The sequence below is a fragment of the Simochromis diagramma genome, unplaced genomic scaffold, assembly GCF_900408965.1.
Source record: "Simochromis diagramma unplaced genomic scaffold, fSimDia1.1 OVJJ01000216.1, whole genome shotgun sequence".
NCBI classification, from domain to species: Eukaryota; Metazoa; Chordata; class Actinopteri; order Cichliformes; family Cichlidae; genus Simochromis; species Simochromis diagramma.
The window spans coordinates 4,684,919-4,705,637 of record NW_024386883.1 but is presented as its reverse complement, the minus strand read 5'-3'; the positions used below and the strand labels follow the sequence as shown (position 1 = coordinate 4,705,637).

The window sequence follows — 20,719 nt, the reverse complement described above, 5'->3', positions numbered from 1 at the left end:
TATACATTCAACTGAGTCACAACTAGATCAAAGAATTAAAGAAGACATCCAAGTAGTCCGAACGCTGTTTGTGGGTTAGACACCTGATGAACGCGTCCACTGGGAAAATGTCTGACTTCCTTGAGACATAAAAAGCTTCTGTCCTCTTGGGATAGGAGGTGTTTGATCCTCAGTACATGAAAAAGGTCACTGAGAAAGAGAAAAACCTGATGGCTGATTTGCAGCATTTGACCATTTTTCCCCGTTTAGCATCAGGATACAAAATGCGCTCTCATGTCTTTTGTGATTGGCAGTAAATTGTTTGATTTTCGCATAAATACCTTCTTGCTTCTTCCTACAATCTGGATCCAGCGGGTCTCACAATATTACATGTTAGGGCAGTTTTTCAGTAGAAAAAGTGCATAAGGTCAACAACAAGCAATAAAAAAACACATTTACTCTCTATGTTAATGATAAAAGATAATGAAAAATATCCAAGTAAAACACAATCATATTTGATGTTGGGGTTTTGTAGTAATTTTTAATTTTTCTAAACACCTGGAGTCCCTAGACCAATAGCCGTATCAAAGTTGTCTTTGGAGTTTAAAACTGAGTTTGAAACATGTCAGAAAAGCAGTAAAAAGTCTTTAAAATGCCCTTATTTTTTATTTCAGTCCAATTTTTTAAATCCTTCTATTGGTATTCCTCTCTAAGTCCTTCAGTACTCAATGAGGTCATGTGTGGGTGTGCCCAGTCGCAATCTGAAAATAAGCATCTGTTCATTAAAAAAAACCTTAAACATTCATAATATCCACACGAAGAAAGGCATCAAAGAGATTGGTCCAGTGGGAAGTTTTGTCTCTTGGAGTTTAAAATACTCCCTGGATAGAAGATTAAAAAAGGAAAATAAGTTGTGGGAGGGGGGTGCAGGTTTAAAGAGAGGACGAGCTCTGGCTGTAATGTCTCAGCAGCAGCTGGTCATATTCAGCCTCAGAGGCAGGGGACAGGGAAGGGGGAGAGCTGCCATTGGAGCTCAGAGATGAGTCTCTAAATGGAGAGGGAGGCGTCAGAGCCATGAGCTCCTCCATATCCTTGGCCCGTCTGCTACTCACGCAAGTCCCGGCCAGGTGCTCATAAATCTTACCCGCTGGTCGATTCTCGCAGAAACTGGAGACAGCTGTTACCTCTGCATATGTGGTGACGGTGGAGGGTGTCTGTCTGTTCCTGGGCGCGAGGTACTGAGGTGGACACGCCGTGGTGTCTGCAGTAGCAGCAGGCAGAGCAGTGGTGGAGGGTGGGCTGACGGTGGCTCCCCCTGGCAGCATCATGGTATTCAGCTCACTGATGTTGGCAGTGAAACGGTTAACCACACTACTGATCTGGTCCATGATTGTGGTACCCTGAGTTTGGCCGCCAATCATCCCTATGCCAATGTCACCCACTCCTATGATGCTAATGTCTCCATCATTCAATGCACCAACACCTTGGCTGTTGTCCCCGCCCCTTCTTCTCACCCCAGCGGGGTGCTCGGGTAAATAGGTGGGTAAAACTTCTGCATCCTCGGCATCCTCTCCTCCCTGATGACACACCGCCTTCGCTGCATGCTGACTGATGGTGGGCAAAGGTGACTGAGAGGGTGTGCAGGTGAAAGACTGAGAAAGCTGTGGCTCTTCGTACTGCTCCTTGACACCGTTGTCTGCTGGTGTATCCCCATCTTTAGAGAATGGCTTGATGATGGCTGTCTGATTTGCCTCGACTGGATCCTTTTTCTTCACGTGAAATGACATCCTCTTCCACAGGTTTGGTCTGTATCCACGCTCATTCTGTGTCCATGTAACTGATTTCCCATTAGAACTGAAAATCACATGAATGGCAGTAAGTAATCTCATACTTATGGTGTAATACTGCAAGTTGTCAGTAAATATGTAAGTATTTGGTGTAAATATCTGTAATTTATTTCAACATCACACCAGGGTTTTTTTTTTTAAACTATTATAATCCATGATGAGGGTCATGTTCCAATTCCTCTCACGAGTATTTCTACTCTCCTATGTTCTATCTTTTGCCTGCTGTGTAATATTAAGTCTCTTTGCATGTTCTTTTATCCTTCCTCGAAAGAGAAATCCTTAAAGGCAGTGGGGATCCTTTGGGAGTGCGTAACCCAAATGAGGTTACATACTCCCAGCTCTGGGAGCAGTTTTTCTTGGCTTCATATTCAGCCTGTTGCAACAACTTCTGCTCTACATGTATAAAGCTTAAAGAAGAGATGTGGATGGCTGTGCTCTTAGCTGTACTATATCTAAGCAGATCTTCCATATCGTTTGATGGACTCATGAACAGAAACAACTAAAGAAGGTGACTGTATTTTCTTTTCCAATCAGCAGTTAGTTAAACCTCCTATCCACTGTATCACCCCAGCTGTCTGTAGCTGTCCCATTTTAGCTTCAGCTCAATCACATTTTTATCTTGTTGTACACTACGGGGCGATCGTGGCTCAAGAGTTGGCAGTTCGTCTTGTAATCGGAAGGTTGCCGGTTCGAGCCCTGGCTCTGATAGTCTTGGTCATTTTGTCCTTGGGCAAGACACTTCACCCGTTGCCTACTGGTGGTGGGCCTGGTGGCGCCAATGGCAGCCTCGCCTCTGTCAGTGCGCCCCAAGGCAGCTGTGGCTACAATGTAACTTACCAGTGTGTGAATGGGTGGATGACTGAATGTAGTGTAAAGTGCTTTGGGGTTCATAGGGACTAAGTAAAGTGCTATACAAATACAGGCCATTTACTATGGCACTGCAAATGTGGCGTGCAACTCCTATCAAACGTTATTTATTTATCGAAAATATCATTGGAAACTGTGCCAATATGGTCTCATATTGCTTGTTATTATAAATTAGCAAGCACTAAATATAACTTTCATTTTAAAAACATAAATTGATTCAAAGATTTTATCTCACAATGCGTCATTATACAGTTGCTAATGGAAAAAATAAGCTACTACTTAAGGAGTTCACTCTAGTTTAAATGCTATGGAGAGTAGGAAACACTTTAAAAATTCAAAACAGAGGTAGTCCTACAGTACATGACCTCATTTCATCTCATAGCCATACCACCCTGAGCATGCTCAGTCAGTACTTGGATGGGATATCACCTGAAAATACAAGATGCTGTAGACTTGGGGCATGTGGCTCAGGTGGTAGAGTGGGTTGTCTACCAGTTAGAAGGTTAAGCCAAGTTTATCATATTACAGTCATCAGAGTGTGTGTGTGAATGTTAGACACAGCCCTTGAACATAGACAAAATGTTAAAGCTATTGATTGATAGGCTCACAGCTATGTTAATAAAATCTTTGTTTGTTTGTTTTTATCTCTATATATATACGTTAATGCCAGCTTGTACCTTATGTTGTCCTGCGTAGAGCCACGACGTCGAAACAAGTTGGCCATGCTGCTAGAAGATTTGCCAGATTTGGCAGCTTTCTTAGCATCGCCCACATGCATGCGCACAACTGTGGATGTGGTGAAAGCGCTGCGGACATTTTTCTCGGGCTTGGCGAGCATGATGTAGACCTGATAATGGAAATGAGCAAGAAGGAAGTGTAAAAAAAATGTGTGAAAAGGGATAATGCCAAACCAAACAGAAAATCTTTAGATTTTTAGGTTGTTGTTTTTTTCTTTCTTACCTTGGGGACAAACATGCAGCAGAGAGCCACTGTGGCACTGAGGCTGACACTAAAGCACATGGTTATGATCTTGTAGTTGGAGCCAAAGTAAATTGGAACAAAGGCCAACCAGATGATACAGGTGGTGTACATGGTGAAGGCAATGTACTTGGCCTCATTAAAATTAGCTGGTACATTACGAGTCTGTGTGGGAAAAGGGAGTATGTACATTTTAAAGCAGGGCGTGGTAAAGTAAAACGAACAGTACACAGGAAAGAAAAGTGAGTAACAAAAACATATAAAAGTAACCGAAAATCTTAGTAAGCCTTGCATTATTGACTAATGCTATGTTGAAGTACCTTGAAGGCGTAGAAGGTGCAGCTGAGGATAAGCAGGCCATTGTAGCCCAGCGGTGCTACCACCCCCAGAGTGGTCAGATTGCAGATCAAGTGCACCTCACGGATACTGGGGTAATCATAGATCACCTAAAGAAAGGAAGAAGCTTCTCTAGTTGTATAAATAAATGTATATGACCATTCCCCACATTACAAAGGAAACCCGCACATACCTGTGGTGGCTCTATGATGAGAAGTGCCACAATAATCCCCAGCTGCAAGAGTATGAGTAGGAAGGCGATGACCAATTGTGCGCAGGCGGACATAAAACGCGGTTTCTTGGTACAGATCTTCTTTTTGCTGCCTGCCAGGATCCGTGCTATGCGGTTGGTCTGGATCAAAAATAGATCAAATGGTTATGCAGGCTTCAATTACATCGACTGTGGAGAATACATCTTGCACTGATTCATGACAATAATCCCCTTCCCAGTTCTTCAGCAGCAACCTCAGCCCACACTCAGACCCTCAACTTCTACCATGCTTCTCTTACAATTGGCTATCATTCAGTCTCTGGAGGTGGCTCTCCCAACATTACTCTAGAGTTGCCATTCTATTTATGCTTGAAAACATAAGACTACAACAGTAGATAAGCAGTTTGATAAAAAGTGGTTTATAAAGAGAAATTTAAATGAAATTAGAAAGCCCTTGCTCTGTCAAAATTATAAAGTCCTTTAAAGTCAGTCATTTGGGACTCATAGAAAAAACATCTTCTTTGAGTAATTTCGTCTTCCATCCCCTGAAGCTCTCTACGCACTGCTCTTGAGCTAAGGCCACATGAAGCTTGGAGGTTTGTAGCGACTGACTCTGCAGAAAGTTAGGGGGGCTCACTGTGCCCCTCAGTGTCCACTAACTCCAATTTTACATGGCCTTACACGTCATAGCTGTGTTGTTGTCATTCTCAATTGCTACCACTTTCATATAATACTGCTTACAGTTAACTGTGGAATATTTAGTAGTGAGGAAATTTCGCAACTAGTCTTGTTGCACAGGTGGCATCTTGTCACGGTACAACGCTGGAATTCACTGAGAGCGACCCGTTCTTTCACAGAAGCAGTCTGCATGCCTAGCTGCTTGATTTTATGCACTTGTGATGATGTAAGTGACTGGAACACCTGAATTCAAGGATTTGTACAGGGAAGTGTATACCTTTGGCAATATAGTGTTGTACGTTTTGCAGGCTTGTTTTGATAACTTCTTAACCGTGCAGCTCAATTCCAACATGTTGTTAAACACTGAAAGTGCCAATGAGAAAAAATGTGACAGTGACTATTACTGTCACAGTAACTACACTCTTTAGTATACTGTATATTCCACAGGTACAGTTAGGGATGGGAATCGAAAACCGGTTCTTGTTGACAACCGGTTCCCACTGTTTCAATTAATTTGAATTGTTTGTCATTTTTGCAAACAATTCCCCACGTTGCAGAGCGTCATGTACCTGGCAGGAAACATGGCGCCTAAGCGGCACAAATGTTTGGTTATACTTTACGAGAACGGATGACAACAGGGCGACTTGCAATACTTGAAAAGTAGATATTTCATTTAAGGGAGGAAACACTACGAATATGCAAAAGCATTTGCTCACAAAACACGCGATGACCTTAAATGAATGTCGTGTTTTTAATTCCGCTGCCTAGGACTCGTGAATCTCAACCCAGCAGCAGCGGTAACGGTAGCACATCCTTTCCTGTTAATGCGGCAGGTAAATAATCATCTAACATTGCATATTATGTTAGCGCGATCTGCCTTATTACAAAACCTGCTATTACTCTGCATTGCATTTTGGTGACCATGATGAGAGAGGCAGAGTCTGGTTGGCTCAGATGCTGGCAGTTCTCGCTGCAGTCTACCGGTAGCGTCTCCTTTTAGGCCAGGATAGACGAATGTCACCGAGCAGTGACTAAGTTTGTGGTCAAAGGCTTGCATCTATTTGCCACAGCAGATGGCCCCGATTTTGTGAATGTGAATGTGTTTAATTGTAGGCAGGGACATTACTGGATATTCTTGTGTAATTGCTACAGAATAATTTATGTTATACTTTGTTATTGCTACAGACAAATACTTATTTTATTATTTTACATTCACAATTTTTTTTTTTCTGGGGACTCCGTGACACCCCATCGAAGAGCCGTAGGCTGTGGATCTCTTAACATCTCACTGTTGGGTTACTCCTAAATTTCTTGTTCAAAGAGAAGATATAAAACAAAGTTCTAAGCTAATCAACCTGTGTCTTCTCCTTTTTTAAAAACAAGAATCGATAGGAGAATCGATAAAGAATCGAATTGTTAAACAGAATTGAAAATGGAATTGGAATCGTGAAAATCTTATCAATTCCCATCCCTAGGTATAGTAGTGATAGAGGGATGGTGATATAGGGAAAATGTGATCAGAAGTACACATATAAATTTGATTTTGAAATTTCTGATCTTAAAATTAAATACTGTAGAATACCTATTTTAGTGCTTAAAAGAACAAGCTGATTTCAAATGCAGCTTATACACAATGAGCACCTGTTTTAACCCACTTAGTTTCATAGGAAGTGAAAGAAGACGCTAACGTGCATATAATTTATGTGCTTGTTCCCCTACCTTCTGATAACTAAACAGAAAAAGTACCTTGGTGACGAGAGCAGAGTAGCTCATGGCAGGGGACAGTCCGATTCCCAGCCGCTGGAGGTAGCAATAGACAATGTGCGGCTTTGCGATAAGACTGAAAGTACACAGGTAGCCCAGACATATTCCTGCCAGAATAATGTAGCAGAGCTCCCGACTGGATGACTTGACCACAGGAGTGTCCCAAAACCTACAGATAAATGAAACATCTAGATTCACATAGCTGATAAAAGATACGCAGAGCACCGCAGTGACTGTTTTACTTTGTCTAATTAAATGTTAGTCATACAAAAGCATGAGACATTCAATACCGCAAAGGATGTATTGTATATATCACTAACAACCAGTTGCAAACAGGGACATCAGACTTTAAAAACATCTACAGAGTCACAGTAAAACACCAACAGTAGGTCAAAATAAACTGATGTTAGCCCTTGCTAGTCCTGAATATGTATGTAAACATCCTGTGCATTCATAGTTAAATGTATAGATACTGGCTCCAATTACTTGATGAAAACAGATGTAACAAAAAGTGTAGCCATGAGGCCCAGGCAGGCAAAGACTACAGCAGCAATGGGCTCTGGATCCCCCCAGCGGACATACTGCACTGGAATTGGCTCACAACCTGAGGGGTGCAGAGAGATCATGATTAGTGAGAGAAAAAACATGAAAAGTTTCATTCAAAAATTTGATGCATTTGTAAGCGAAATATTAAAACTAGTGTATTTATGTATTTTCATGAAACAAGCAACAGACTGTAGCTTACTCCAGCAACAAATTTTCACTCATGTTGCAACACTGTGGGCATCAACAATGTAACTGTTGTGTGTAAAATTTAAGAAAAAATATTTTTTTCAAACTACAGAGGAAATAAAATATGATAGGACAGTTTACAAAGAAATCTGGATCTAGGTCTCTTTATATGTGAATACTATCTCTGTGCAGTAGTGTGTCTTTGTACAGAATGCTAGGGCTGTTAACGGATGTGGTCCACCGTCACTGCGGTGGACCCAGATTTCGTGGCTCCTCTGACCGCTGCGGAAACCGTGTAAGTGTAAGTGAAAGTGCCACAGATGAAGTAGTGCATACCAGTGAGGTCATCTGTGGGCCAGGAGCCAAGCTCACAGGCTCGGCAAGTGTACTCATCAAACACGAACTCGTTCTCTTTGCAGGGAGTGCAGGTCCAACAGCAGCTCACCTCTCCTTTACGGATCACCTGGAGACACAGACACACCAGTATGAAAGACTGGAAAGGTCTCAATGCTCCAATGACAATTTCCTGTAGGTAATCTTACCCTCTGACTGCTCCACATGCTAAGAAAATGAGAATTTGTTCACCAGGGGAGCAAATGAAGAAGAAAAAAACGTCCAGAAGGTAATTGAGTCTCATTATTAACAAAAAACTTTCCTCACCATAGCAACACGTATATGAAGAAGTGTAGCTGGAAAAGGAAAAGTGGAAGTGCGGAGGGTTAGTGGTTAGTGGTCTGGAGTTTTAATCAGAATTACTAAAATTTTTGTGCGGAGTTTCCCATTTCCTTTGGTTCTGCCGCATCCTCTAATAGTGCGAAGGTAGGTTGCCTTTGTGGGTGAACATGATTGGGAATCTGTCTGTGTAGGTTCCCAGTCATCCAGGTCATGACAGTCTAAGGAAAGAAAACGACTGGACTTTCTCAAATTTCTTGAAGACGTTTCACCTCTCATCCAGAAGAGCTTCTTCAGTTCTGAAACCAAATGGTGGAAAGTCCCAGGTATTTAAATCCTTGTGGCACCACTTTTAATCATGTGCCCCACCACATGAGCCAAGATGTGGAAAAAAAAGCATGGGTCACTACCACAAGATCTGAGCGGGGGTTGAGGCCTCTGGGTAGGAATCTCAAGACTGCACTGTAGGTGGTGACAGTTTCTCTATCCGTTAATGGTGGTTCACAGTGGACATACATGGCCTCATTTACTCCTTTTACTCCCGGTCCAAAATATGAACACTGGCATCCTCAAAAGAGGGACCTTTACCCTTTAGATGTACAGCTGAGTCTTGTCCACTCCAGGTGACTGTTTGTTTTTTCCAATATGGAGGTTATTAACAGTCATTAACACAAGCATAAACTTAAGAGCAAATCTGAAATGCTTGTGAGAGGTGATCATATTCTCGTTCTATTTCTTTCACTACATGTATTTTTCAGCCACTATAAGAAAACTTACAAACCTATAAAATGCCATATGTTGTCATAGCTCTACAACGATTTCCCCACAACAGTTGAGAAACGGTTTAAAATGTAAATAGTACAAATTTAGAAAAAAAAAAGATTATGTCAGTTTCAGCATTTTGATATGTTGTCTCAGTACAATTTTCAACTAAAGATGGGTTTGATTGTTTTGCATTGCACTTCGCTTTGCATTTCATTCAGCATTCCAACAGGCTGCTTCTGTAGCGGTGCACTGCTGCACATAAACAACAGGGTGTCAGAAGTAAAGAGGGATTCATATTAGAACTTAGGGGAAAATACTGGAGAGGGACACTTCAGTGTTCTTCGTGATTTGAATTAGCTAGAGGAAGCTTAAAAAGGTCCAGATGGGAGATGATAAAAGCTTGAACAAAGAGCTTTGCTGAATCCCTGGCAGAGTACTCGAGGATCTGACTGGACCAGTTTTAGAAATTGTGAACCCGTGGGATCAATTTAAAGCTGCTGTGTGGGTCGTGTTTTTCGAAAGGTTTCTTCATTATAACTGTCCCGAGTTGTCTGGTCTGTGGTTAAATGTGGTCGTATGGCATCATGAATTATGAGTGGCATCAGAAAGAGAAAATGTTCATAATCCACCCTTTAGTTTGATGCACACATTAAAATCAAGTCATTTGCATTGTCTTTTGGTTTGATATATGATCTTGTCACGATTGTGTGTACAACTATTGCTACAAACTGTAAAAAAAAAAAAAAAAAGCAAATACATTATAGATTAAAATTTTGAGTATTAAACCTTAGAGGTGTAACTCTGGCCCTTGAGTGTGCTGAACGGGTTCATACCTTAATCTGTGCCTTCTGGCAGGGCTCAGAGCAGACTGACTGGATGATTTCACTGTTGTTGCTCCAGATTTCTTCATCATTCATCTTTAGGCCACCCTGATCCCAGCTTCCCACATGGATGTAAGCGTATTCATCTTCACCTGTCTGCTTGAAGTTCATGATTTCATACCTGAGGCAAGCATGCAATATAAACACACATTAAACAGCAATTTATGCTTTTCCTGCCCCCTTTTTTCTGCCTTTGCCATCTCAGGCCTTACCTGCCGGGTGAGTCTCCATTCTGGTCAAAGAGGATGGCCTCCCCAGATACACCAGTAAAGTTGGTTTTCATCAGGAAATCTAGCAGCTTGCGACCATCAATGGGACGCATGCTCTCACACAAACCCTGTGGAAGAGAAAGTGATGTCACTGCTGTTACAACTGATGTGAAAGCACTTAAATGTTTTCTGTCAGTCCTCATACCTTATATCCTGGACAAAGTGCTTGTTGCATGGCATGTAGGCCATAAGCCATCGAATAAATGGCATTTATGACAAAGCCCATCTTGGTGTCTTGAGCATATTGATGCCGCAGAGACTCTCTCCCTGTGGACAGAAAGGAGATAGACAATAGAAAACCCTTGTAATGATAGTATTTTACTGATTCGTTAAAAGTGTCTAAGTAGGTGTTTTACTAACAAGTGCAAGTGCGGTTGTAAGCAGTGCTCTCCTGTGGATGTCCCTTCAACCTGCACTGGAAGCGGTGCTGCCAGAACTCGGGGAACCAGGGGTTCCTCAGGTTAGCGTCAGGCTTCAGGTTCAGGTAGTAATCATCAAACCAGGTCACATACGCCGACTTTAACTTTATAGTGATTCCCCCGGCTGCTTCCTTCTGGTAGCCGTTAGTCACATCATACCTGTCAGCCCAGCCATCGCTGGACAGGAGGAAGGGAAAATTAGAAAAAAGTGCAACAGCTAGTTTAGGTAAGTACTGTTACTATTAGGATGTTATTCTTCTTATTTTTTAAATTATTTGCTTCATTATTTATTTTTATTATTTATTCTTTTTATTTCATTTTTTGGCTTATAAATGTGAGTATAAAGTATATAAAAACATAGCTAGTGGGACAGCTAGTTCCCAGAAAGCATTCAACGGGTGTAGTGCACACAGCAAGATTTGCTAAAAACTTGTTATTGCCTGTTATCTGTTAAGCACAGCTGGAAAACTTGACACTTTACACCAGAGAAACAAATTGAAAAGGGCTACACTGCAAACTGTAAAAGAGACATCTCTTTAAAGAACCATTCAGGACTATCAGATAAGAATTATTCCTTAAACACACTAGTACAGCAAACCTGGAAATCGAGTGTGAATGTCAGCGATATAGAACCCTGGTGCTTTTCTGCCAAGTAATGCTTTTCAACCCCTACCTACCTGTAAATATATATGGATTTTTATATGGATTTTTCAAAAACTGCCCAAGGGCAAGTGGCATCTTATTTCACAGGTAACAAATATTTTCCAATTTTCAGCAAAACTGACAAATACAATCATCACACCAGGAATCAAGAAACTTATGAAATTGATTTTTAGATTTCTGAGACTGTCACAGCTGAAGGAAATTATCTGCAAAGCCCACAAACAAGAAGCGTGATCATATTTTACTTCTGTTATTAATATATTTTCCTAAACTTGTTCTATAGATTCACACTCCTTCCGAGTTTGCCTCAAAAATAAATCTGGGTCAGTGTTGCAATAAGCATTCATATGTTTTCCTATGAGCGCTTGCATCTATGCTTTTAACATGATCAGATCGTGTTGCCATGGCAACTATGCAGTGTTGAACTGCTTCCCCCTCCTCACTGCTTGCAGATATCTTGTAGTGGATTTAGAAAGTAACATAACACTGAATTCACGATGGAAGGGATTTTTTTTTTTTTTTTTTTTTTGCTGAAAATCTGTTGTGTTGATAATAATTTATTGGCACACAATTGCTCAGACTGGAAGAGACCAGAGGTCTCTTCATAAATGAATGACTGAAATGAGAATAACATTTACAATGATGACTCAGATAAGCCAACACAAGACTTACAAAGTTATAAAAAATAAAGCATTTTTTAAGCATTTTCTATTGTTTTTGTTTTTTTTATTTCCCTATTTTATTCTTTAATTAATTTCTCAGATTTTAACAACTTGCATCTCTGCACCAATCTGTTACTATTCCTTTAAATCTAACTGTCAAGGTTCATAGTATATTGGAACTCAAAATTATGACAGAAAATATTTATTTTTGTTTGGCGAAGGACCTTAAAGGTCCTTTTTCTTAAAAAATATAATCCACCGCCGAATAAACTCCAAACAAACATCAGCAGACTGCAGTGTCTACACATCAGATGTGGTGTTTTTTGAAAAACACAGAGGTCTTGGAGTCAATAAGCTATATCTATCAGTGAACTGCTTGAAAAGATTTCTACTCCCATCTATTATTATCTCTCCCTCTGGATACTTGTCTACAGTCAGAAAAAAGGCAAAAAAAAGAAGGGTGATTACACATCCACGCATGTGCATACATGTAAAAATGCACACTTCACTGACACAAACAATTGCACTCTTCTAACTGAAAAAAAGAAGTCATTTTTGAAAACTTCGCTAACCAAGCTGGAGTTACACAACAGTAGTGTGGGTGGATTTTTTTTTTTTTTTTTTATGAGAGTGAGGTAGGAGATCATTTCATAACTCATCCTTAGAGAAGCAAGTACAGAAATGGTACACTGGCATGAAAAAGGCAGAAATGGATATGAAAAGCATGGAGGGCTTTGACTCTGGATAGTTTGAATCACACTTGAACGAGAGCTCTAAAACCCACACATCGACCTTGGAGGGCAATATGCTGTATGCAGCATGTTGCTACACCACCTACAGCCTGAAGACTCACATAAACGTGCAAGGATGTGCATTCACAGACACACATACCGGTACACACACACAGATACGTTTGAACACACATCGTTTTCTTATTTCACTTTAAAATACATGTATGAGCAGATTTTTATGAGGAAATACTTTAGAACTCCTCACTTCTATAAAACAAACTTGAGGCCACAAACGTTCCCATATCTAAAATCTGAAAATTTAACAAAAAACACATACAAAAAAAAAAAAAAAAAATCCAAACCAGCTGTCTGACCAAAAGAGAAAAAAAAACCACTCGTCCCACAAACAACCAGTCCAATGCATCACACCAATTTGCAGGTGAGAAGCCAGTCGGGGGTTGGGTTGCTATGCTAACACTAAAAACTCCAAGTGATTAGTTGGAGCGCTTTGTAAAGGAACTGATGGAGCGTGTGTGTCATGAGTGGGCAAAGAGGAATATGCAGACAAAACAAAATAAATGAAAAATAACCTTTTATTTGGTTCAAAGACTAAAAATGGCCCAAACTGGAAAATCCAAACTCAGACATAAGCATGTGGCACATGAGGGACCAAACACAGAATCACAAACAGAGAGAAAGACTTGACAAAAAGATCCAAGAAACTAGAAGGGAGGACAAAAGTAAACCAAACACAAAGAATCAAATATTAATAACACAAAATCTAAATCCTCAAAGCATAAATAGTCACAACACGATTACTAATCAAACCACAAAACTTTAAACTGAAGCTAAACCAGAGGGTATATAAAGTAACATTTCAAATGGCAAAAACTACAGGCCAGAATCAGCTCTGTAAAATGTAAAAGCTAATCTATCTAAATGAAGAGCAAGACACAGGTCAACCTCAAACAGTGGCCATTAACTTATTAAATTATTTTGAAATTCATCCAACAGTACACCCAGTCCAACATAGTTGGCATTCCCACTTCTAGACCACTAATGTGACTAAAAATAGGGAGTGTACTTATATAACCTTTTGCCTTTATATACAAATGTGATACATTTTCATTTATCCATAGATATCTATCTACATGAGCTCAGTTTTGGCTGCTGATCAGATGCAGCTGTATAAAACAGGCTTAAGTACCTCAGTTTAAAAGCATCCAGTCTAGGCATGTACTGCAAGGTGACAGATCTTTCAAGCTAATGAAAATGATCGTTTGTGGAGGCAGCTAACAAGAAATGCAAGAAAAATGTTGAGTGACGTTAAATACACATCACTGAAGGACAAAACTCATAAAACGCGTGCTCATTAATGCTTGCATGAATGCATCAAAAGCAACAGGAGACAAATCTGACACCTCCGCAGTACGTTTCGAATCTAATCACCCTCATAATGAGGGACATCTTAACAAATTAAGCACAAGTTTTAATAATGAGCACATTTCAACAGCACAGCTACCTGAAAGCTCTGTATGGATAACATAGATGGTAGAACACAGTGTTTTGCAATATGTAGTTCAAGGTTATTTTATGTTTCCTGCTGTCAGATTTGAGCGACAGCCTACATATGTGGCTCCTAATGAGGAAAGGCATTTATAGACCACCAGGGACAAGAGCGAGCCAGAGAGCTAAACCTTAAAATAAAACATGTTATTCTCGGAGAGAGTGAAACCTCCTGCTAAATCAACCACCTCTTTCTGCTTGTTTTCTCCCCTTGTGTATCTAATTGAATGCTTTCCTCCCTGCTCGGTTTTCACAATCTTTGACAGTTTCTTCATTTAACGTATCGTTAGAATGATCTATGCATTAAACATAGGCCAAATCAAGAGCAGATTTGATGTGGTATGGTGCGAGATCTCTCATAATGATGACTATGTTGTAACATACTGGACATCAGGAAAACAATGCTGTATCTAATGATTAGACTACTCAGATTTTCTTATAAAAGGGAAACAGAGTAACTGGAATACGTTGGTCTGGCACTATTTACTGTTGTGACAGCTATATAATAATAATAATAATAATAATAATAATAATAATAATAATAATAATAATAATAATAATAATGTATGGATCTGTTACCTTTTTCTCTATATGAAGCTGCAGTAGCAGTAGTAATTAAAATTGAATAAATGTTAATATAGTCACAACTGAACTAAAAATGTGCAAAAAAAGATGTAAAGAAAAAATACCTTTGATTCCCTAAGTTATCCATGATGTTGATGGATGCAATGAAAACACTGATGATAGCAAGGATAATGATGATGTTGGTGATGATGACAGGAAGACAACAAATCAACAATCTTCTCTTGATGGTGGATATCAGAAGAAAATCTGTATTGGCAAGTAGCACATGATACTAAGAGGATTTAACAGCTTCTGATAAAAGCAAAAACTCCAACAGTTAAGAAATGCAGTCTAAAGAATCCTACATACCAGAAGTCGCCACTCACCTTCCGACGAGGACGAACTCTCCCACTAGGCGTTGTCGTCTCATGGCCATCAGTATCCCTCGGACTGTCATGCCCTCACAGAAGCAAGCCACAACCCTGGCTTTGGGTAGATGGCCTCTGAGTTTCTGCAAAAGCTTGTCAAAGCTTTGCTCCCCTGCATTGCTGTATATCTTGTCAGAGTGGGCAATGCAGATCCCTTCTTTTGCTGCCATGTCTTTAAATGCCTCCATACCGCTCTCACCATAATTACCTGTGGAGGTAACCACATGAATGCAATGGTGTTCATAAAAACATAAAAGCTGGGGGTCTGTTAAATAGTTGTTGCTAACTTCTTCTTCTTTTGACTGCTTCTTATCCCAAGCATCCTCCTCTGACACAACAACTCTTTGAACATCCTCCTGCAATACATGCGCAAGTCTTCATCGTCACATTACCCCAGTTCTTGAAAATTGCTACCAGTACACTTCTTCTCCATTCCTGAGGCATTCTACAGGATTGTGTTTAAAGATCTGGCCAAAAAGTCCACTGTCATCTCTCTTAGACATCTCCACACCTCCAAAATGGTGCCAGCATTTTTTCCATTCCTCATCCTCTTCATAACTGCAGTCATTTTTTTCTTACTAATCTTCTGCACTTCCTGCTTCACTGACTATCTTCCATCTGTCCTCCTCCCTGTGACATTTTATTCATCAGCTTTAAAAGTACTCCCACCATCTTCTCAGCAAACTCTCTTCACATGTTAGTACATTTCCATCTCTGTCCTTAATCATCCGAACCTGCTGCACATCCTTTCCAGCTTGTGTATCATTCTCATCTAAATTTCAAATTTGTCTCTGACTTTTCCAACAATTTTGTTCACATTACTGTACAACAATTGCTTCAGCATCTTCATTGTGATGTTTCTAACACATTTACTGCTTAGCCCAATTGTTTTTAGTGTGCTGACAGATACAGATGAATGTATGAACACTTGCGTAATGCCAGCGCAGCACTTGGGAATCTGGTACATTTTCCCCCCAATTACAGGAATTGTCAGGGGTTAAACTTCCCTGTTTTTGCTAGAAATCAGGTCACCTACTTTCTCATGCTTCGCGAGGATGCTCTCCCTCTGACACTATTTGAAATATTTTTTTCTATCTCTACACGTGAGTAACGTTGCTTGCGTTCTTGAGTGGCAGCAGCAACAGTTTTAAATTGATTTTCTGTGCTTTAGAAATGATTAAATTCTCTGCCATTCATACTAGTGATGCTGTATTTTATATACACTAAAATTGCTTTATACTCTTTAATGTTTCTCTGTGTTTGTTCTAACTTTCCAAGAAACTGGTTAACCTTCCATGGGTCTGAGAGTCTAACTTTTAAAAGACTAATAATCAAAGCTCACTCCATTTCACAGATATTTAAAAGTGAAGACAACCAAGGATGAATATTATTTATATATATATAACTTTCCAGAGTGGCGAATGCCTTCTTTAGCTGATGTAACTGGTTCACAAAATTGTGGAAAACTGTTCAGGTAATATATATATATACATACATAGGAAAAAATCAAAGTGTACACATGTAATTACATTCATGAAATAAGAAATAGAAAGTCATCTGGATAACCCCCATTGTGGACTACATGTTAAAAAATGCTAGAAGAATAGATGTAGTGTAAACATCAGACTACTTTACAGTACCCTGGAGAAGAAAATTCAGCATGCAAAACACACTTACTTTAAATCCTCCCCTACAGTAGATTGGTAATTATACTAAAAAAAAAAGAAGAAGAAAAAAGGAACAATCCTGCCAAAATCTGGCACTTAAGAGCGATTTATTTCAGAATTGTATGTCCTGGAGCCACTGAGACATTATAAAAGAGGCAGTAAATACATGGAAACCCTTTTGAATAAAGATAAGAGTGATGCATTCGGAGTATATTTTCTTGTGATTAGTTAATGTTTGTTACACTGACGTTTGCTTTTTGGGGAGTATTGTGCATCGCAGCCTGGTGTGTCATTGTCGCCAGAGGACAACAATAAATATGAAAGTTTATTACTTTATTGCTGGAACATTAAGTAAAGTTATATACCTGCTGTAAGAATGTTAGGCAGAAACTTAAGCATTAATGAAATCAGGGGACAACGCAGCCTGATACACAAACAGTTCAAAGCTTGTGACAATGATCAATTTATATTTTTTTAATGATCAGTTGTACATTAGCAGACAATGAATTTGCCTAAAAAATGCACATTGATATGTTTGTGGGCGTGGATGTAAAGACAAAAGCACATTTTAGAATTATTGCATCACAAGGCATTTTGAATTTTTCGATATATTCAGCTAAGCTCCTTCTGTTGTGTGTTGTGCTTTTTTTACACCCCCTCACAGGTAAACTTAAAAATGCTTGAATCAGATGAATGAATGGGGAGTCACGTGCTTCCTGATGACTAAAACGCTTTAAAATAGATTCTTCAGATGCAACTGGAAAAGAGCTGTAGCTGTATGTATATATGTGGTCTTTGGCAGGAACAGAATAAAGCAGAATAACAGAAAAAACCCTAACACTCTGACATACACAGTCTTACCTTCAGTGTGTATTGCAGACACGTAGCTCCAGTTGTATCTCTTGACAATGTCCACCATTGCTCTGGCCTGTTGCATATCTGATGGTACTACTCTCATGAAGTATTTATACAGGCTCTGTTGGAAGGAATTTACATGATCACCAGTCTGGCAGTTTAGCTGGCTTATCTGCATGCAACAGCTCGTCTACTAGTTTGCATATTCATTCCTTATAATCTTTACACCATACCCATCGCTGTGCGCTAGCTTCAAGCAGATTCTCAAAATTGAGATCGCGTTTTATCAAACATGATGTAAACCAAGCTGAAGTTTTTAGATTGGTTTGTGTTTTTGTATTTTACATGAAATTCCTTTTTATCAAAACAAAAACAAAAAAACTCAAAGCACTAACTGTTTTTTTTTTTTTCTTCCCTGCCACACTTGCCACGCATGTCCTCACACTTTGATGAGGACATGCTTACTGCTTTGTTATTCAGTGTGGATTTAAAGTTTGCAGCTCTGTTGTTAGCGAGTTTGTTGACTAGCCTTACCTTGTCACTGAGATCCATGCTGGTGGCTGAGTAAGCTATCTGTGGGATGTTGAAGAGCTGGAGGAGATTTTGCACCTGGATGGCCACAGAGCTGGAACCTGGTCCAATAAGTCCCACAATAGGCTTCTTCCCCTGAAGAAGCATGCTCCCTCCTTCTGCCGTGCATCTGCCCTGGCTCTCCTCCTCGTCGCTGGACACTAGTGTGTCCCGAATAAACTCAATACTCTGTTCCAGTGCCACGGCAGAGTGCCAGCACGAATCCCTGGTGTAGAAAGACTGAGTTAGCAATCACACTGTTTTGGCAGGAATTATGGGAACATGAGGTGAGGATTGTACAGTCTGTGCTTCAGTGATTTTGAGGAAACCACTACACAAAGACAATTTCAAAATTCCTCAGAAGTCTGGAATTCAATGTTTAGGAAGTCTGCGCTAATCAGAGCAGATCAGTGTCTTTTAAGGTCTTTATAGTACAAAATTCCCACTTTGTTTTCCATGAGCTGTGTCAGGAAACACAAGCAGGTCATCACAAGCAGGCTTGCTGATGACTTCAAAATGTTGCTTTTAAATACTGCATTTACTTCAAAAGAAACTACAGTCTACCCTTACCTGTCATGCTGCTTTTGTGGCTTAATTCCTCCAGCTACGGTTCACTTGCTTGCACTCAGCCATCTTCAGAGTCTATTTGAAAGTTTGCTTGGTTCTCCTCTGATGCCTATAAACACCTCCCCCATGTACTTTGATACTGTCTATTCATTTAAAGCAACCAAAGTTTAGAAGCCTTCTTAAAATATCTTTCTGTGTTTAATATAATATTATACTTTATCTCATAATGAACCAGTCTGTAAGCCAAACCATCAGTTGAATAAAAATTCTTCATTGTGTAAATATTGTGTAAGGCTGACAACAATGTCCTGCTAAAACAAAAAGACAACACAGTGAGCCCTGTCAGTGCTGACCTGATCTCGCAGCCCAGGCTGATGTTGGGAAGGATGGTGGGGTCTGCATTAATTCGGTCCAGAGTGTGCATCATGGCTTCCACTCTCTGGATCCCGTACTGCTCACGGACCGCACCACACTTTCGCTCATGGACCTGATCAGCACAGATGGATCATTTACATTTGTGACACTAACCCCCTTAATGCCTAGTGTATGTGATTTCCCCCTTTTTTATCAATAAATTGCAAACAAAAAAATAACAAATGCACGATGGAGCAAATATGATACAAATTAAAACTCATATATGCAAATATTAATATTTTATTTGTTTTAATTGTCAGAAGGTTCAATAACCACTCCTGTTTTGCAAAATTTAAATTTTCTGGCGTTTATTTTATGACTCAGACTTTAAAGGGTTACACTGAGATGTGTGCAAGCATATGCACATAAACACATCAAAATGTACCTTATCTGCAGGTGGTTGGTGGTGGACAGAGAACAGAGCTCCTATGATGATATCACCAGGGATATGTGCCAATACCCTTCTCTCGTTGTTCTGGGCATTGACCCCAACCTGGTCTTTCAAGCCCAGCCAGCTCACATCAGTTCCCAGCAGCACAGCCAACGCTAACAGCCGCACATTCAACTTCAGGATGTGTCCCATCCCTGTAGTCCTCGTTACACCTCCCGCCATCTTCTGACCACTTATAGCTGAGGTTCAGCTGAGGATTTTGCGTTTGGCATTGTGCTTGTAGAGCCAAGGGCAAGGGTTGGATTCCTGAGCAAGAGCATTATAGAATTATTTTAAAACATAAAAGTTCAGACAGCATTTTTAGGCACGATGAAAATGAAAAATGTTTTCACTTTTTCTATGACATCCAGTTGCTGTCTGTGGCGCTGAAACGCCAGTGCATCCCGCAACTTGGGTAAAACTGACATAGAGCCAGGTGTTTCAGTGGAGTACTATAACCTACTTAAAACTCGGAAATCTCCTCTGCTTTAATAATTCATCAACAGCCACAGAGTGCTTCGCATATGCAAACTAAAAGATAGCTTCAACCTACCTTATTTCTGCCCGTGCAGATGATATTCCTTCCGAGATCGTTTCCATCACCAAGGAGCAATTTTTTAACAAATAAAAAGCGCGGCGCACTGCCTGGTTACAGCACACTGCAAATAGCAGCAGATAATGCCCGTTATTGGAACATGCTTGACTTACTGACGCACACGACAGCCCCCCCTCCTACTCCTTTACCTCCTCCCCCTCCTCCTCCACCAAAACAGTGGAAAGCATGGAGCATCAACAGAAGGTATAACGATGGAATTCTTCTACAGGGGAGCTACTTAGACGCACTATTAAAAGACAAAAACAAACGCGTGGAAGGGGGGGGGGGGGGGGGGGGGAGGATGAAGGGAAAACAGAGGTGGGAGATCATCGGCGTGCCTTCGTGTTTTAATTGTTACCACCTTTTAATGAAATCTGTATAACTAGACGGCCCCCGCTCATTTGAAATTTTAACAGTTCATTTCCTCTGATTATATAAAAAGAAGTTTTAATAATGAACGAAAAATGATTCAGGCTCATGCTCTTGTTTTTTATGAGTAATTGTGTTTTGAGCCCATTCACAAATCACCATCTCAAAAATACTTTACTTAGATTTGAAATTTAAATTCGTCATTCCAAAATGAGACCTGGCTGGAGTTTGGACTGCATG

General features: G+C 40.1%; 1 protein-coding gene across 1 annotated transcript; it reads right to left on the bottom strand.

Moving 5' to 3' along the window:
• Positions 1-511: 511 nt before the first annotated feature.
• grm5a (glutamate receptor, metabotropic 5a) lies at positions 512-20,219 on the bottom strand. Its single transcript, XM_040033191.1, has 18 exons — positions 20,069-20,219; positions 19,471-19,782; positions 19,025-19,158; positions 18,069-18,330; positions 17,541-17,655; positions 14,971-15,220; positions 10,340-10,575; positions 10,125-10,246; positions 9,923-10,047; positions 9,663-9,831; positions 7,729-7,855; positions 7,147-7,264; positions 6,643-6,829; positions 4,201-4,359; positions 3,992-4,117; positions 3,654-3,836; positions 3,371-3,540; positions 512-1,833 (listed from the first exon to the last, which is right to left on the bottom strand). Exons 2-18 carry the CDS (start codon positions 19,696-19,698, stop codon positions 912-914), a joined length of 3,633 nt encoding a protein of 1,210 aa, XP_039889125.1. The 5' UTR covers positions 19,699-19,782; positions 20,069-20,219; the 3' UTR covers positions 512-911.
• Positions 20,220-20,719: the final 500 nt, after the last annotated feature.

Coding starts and splice junctions, on each gene's coding strand:
- grm5a (XM_040033191.1), bottom strand. CDS start 19,698: ATGGCGGGAGGTGTAACGAGGACTACAGGGATGGGACACATCCTGAAG. Junction 10,576..14,970: donor GAGTTCGTCCTCGTCGGAAG/GTGAGTGGCGAC, acceptor CCTCCTGTCCAG/CGATGGCTGGGCTGACAGGT. Junction 3,837..3,991: donor GCACCTTCTACGCCTTCAAG/GTACTTCAACAT, acceptor TTTCCCACACAG/ACTCGTAATGTACCAGCTAA.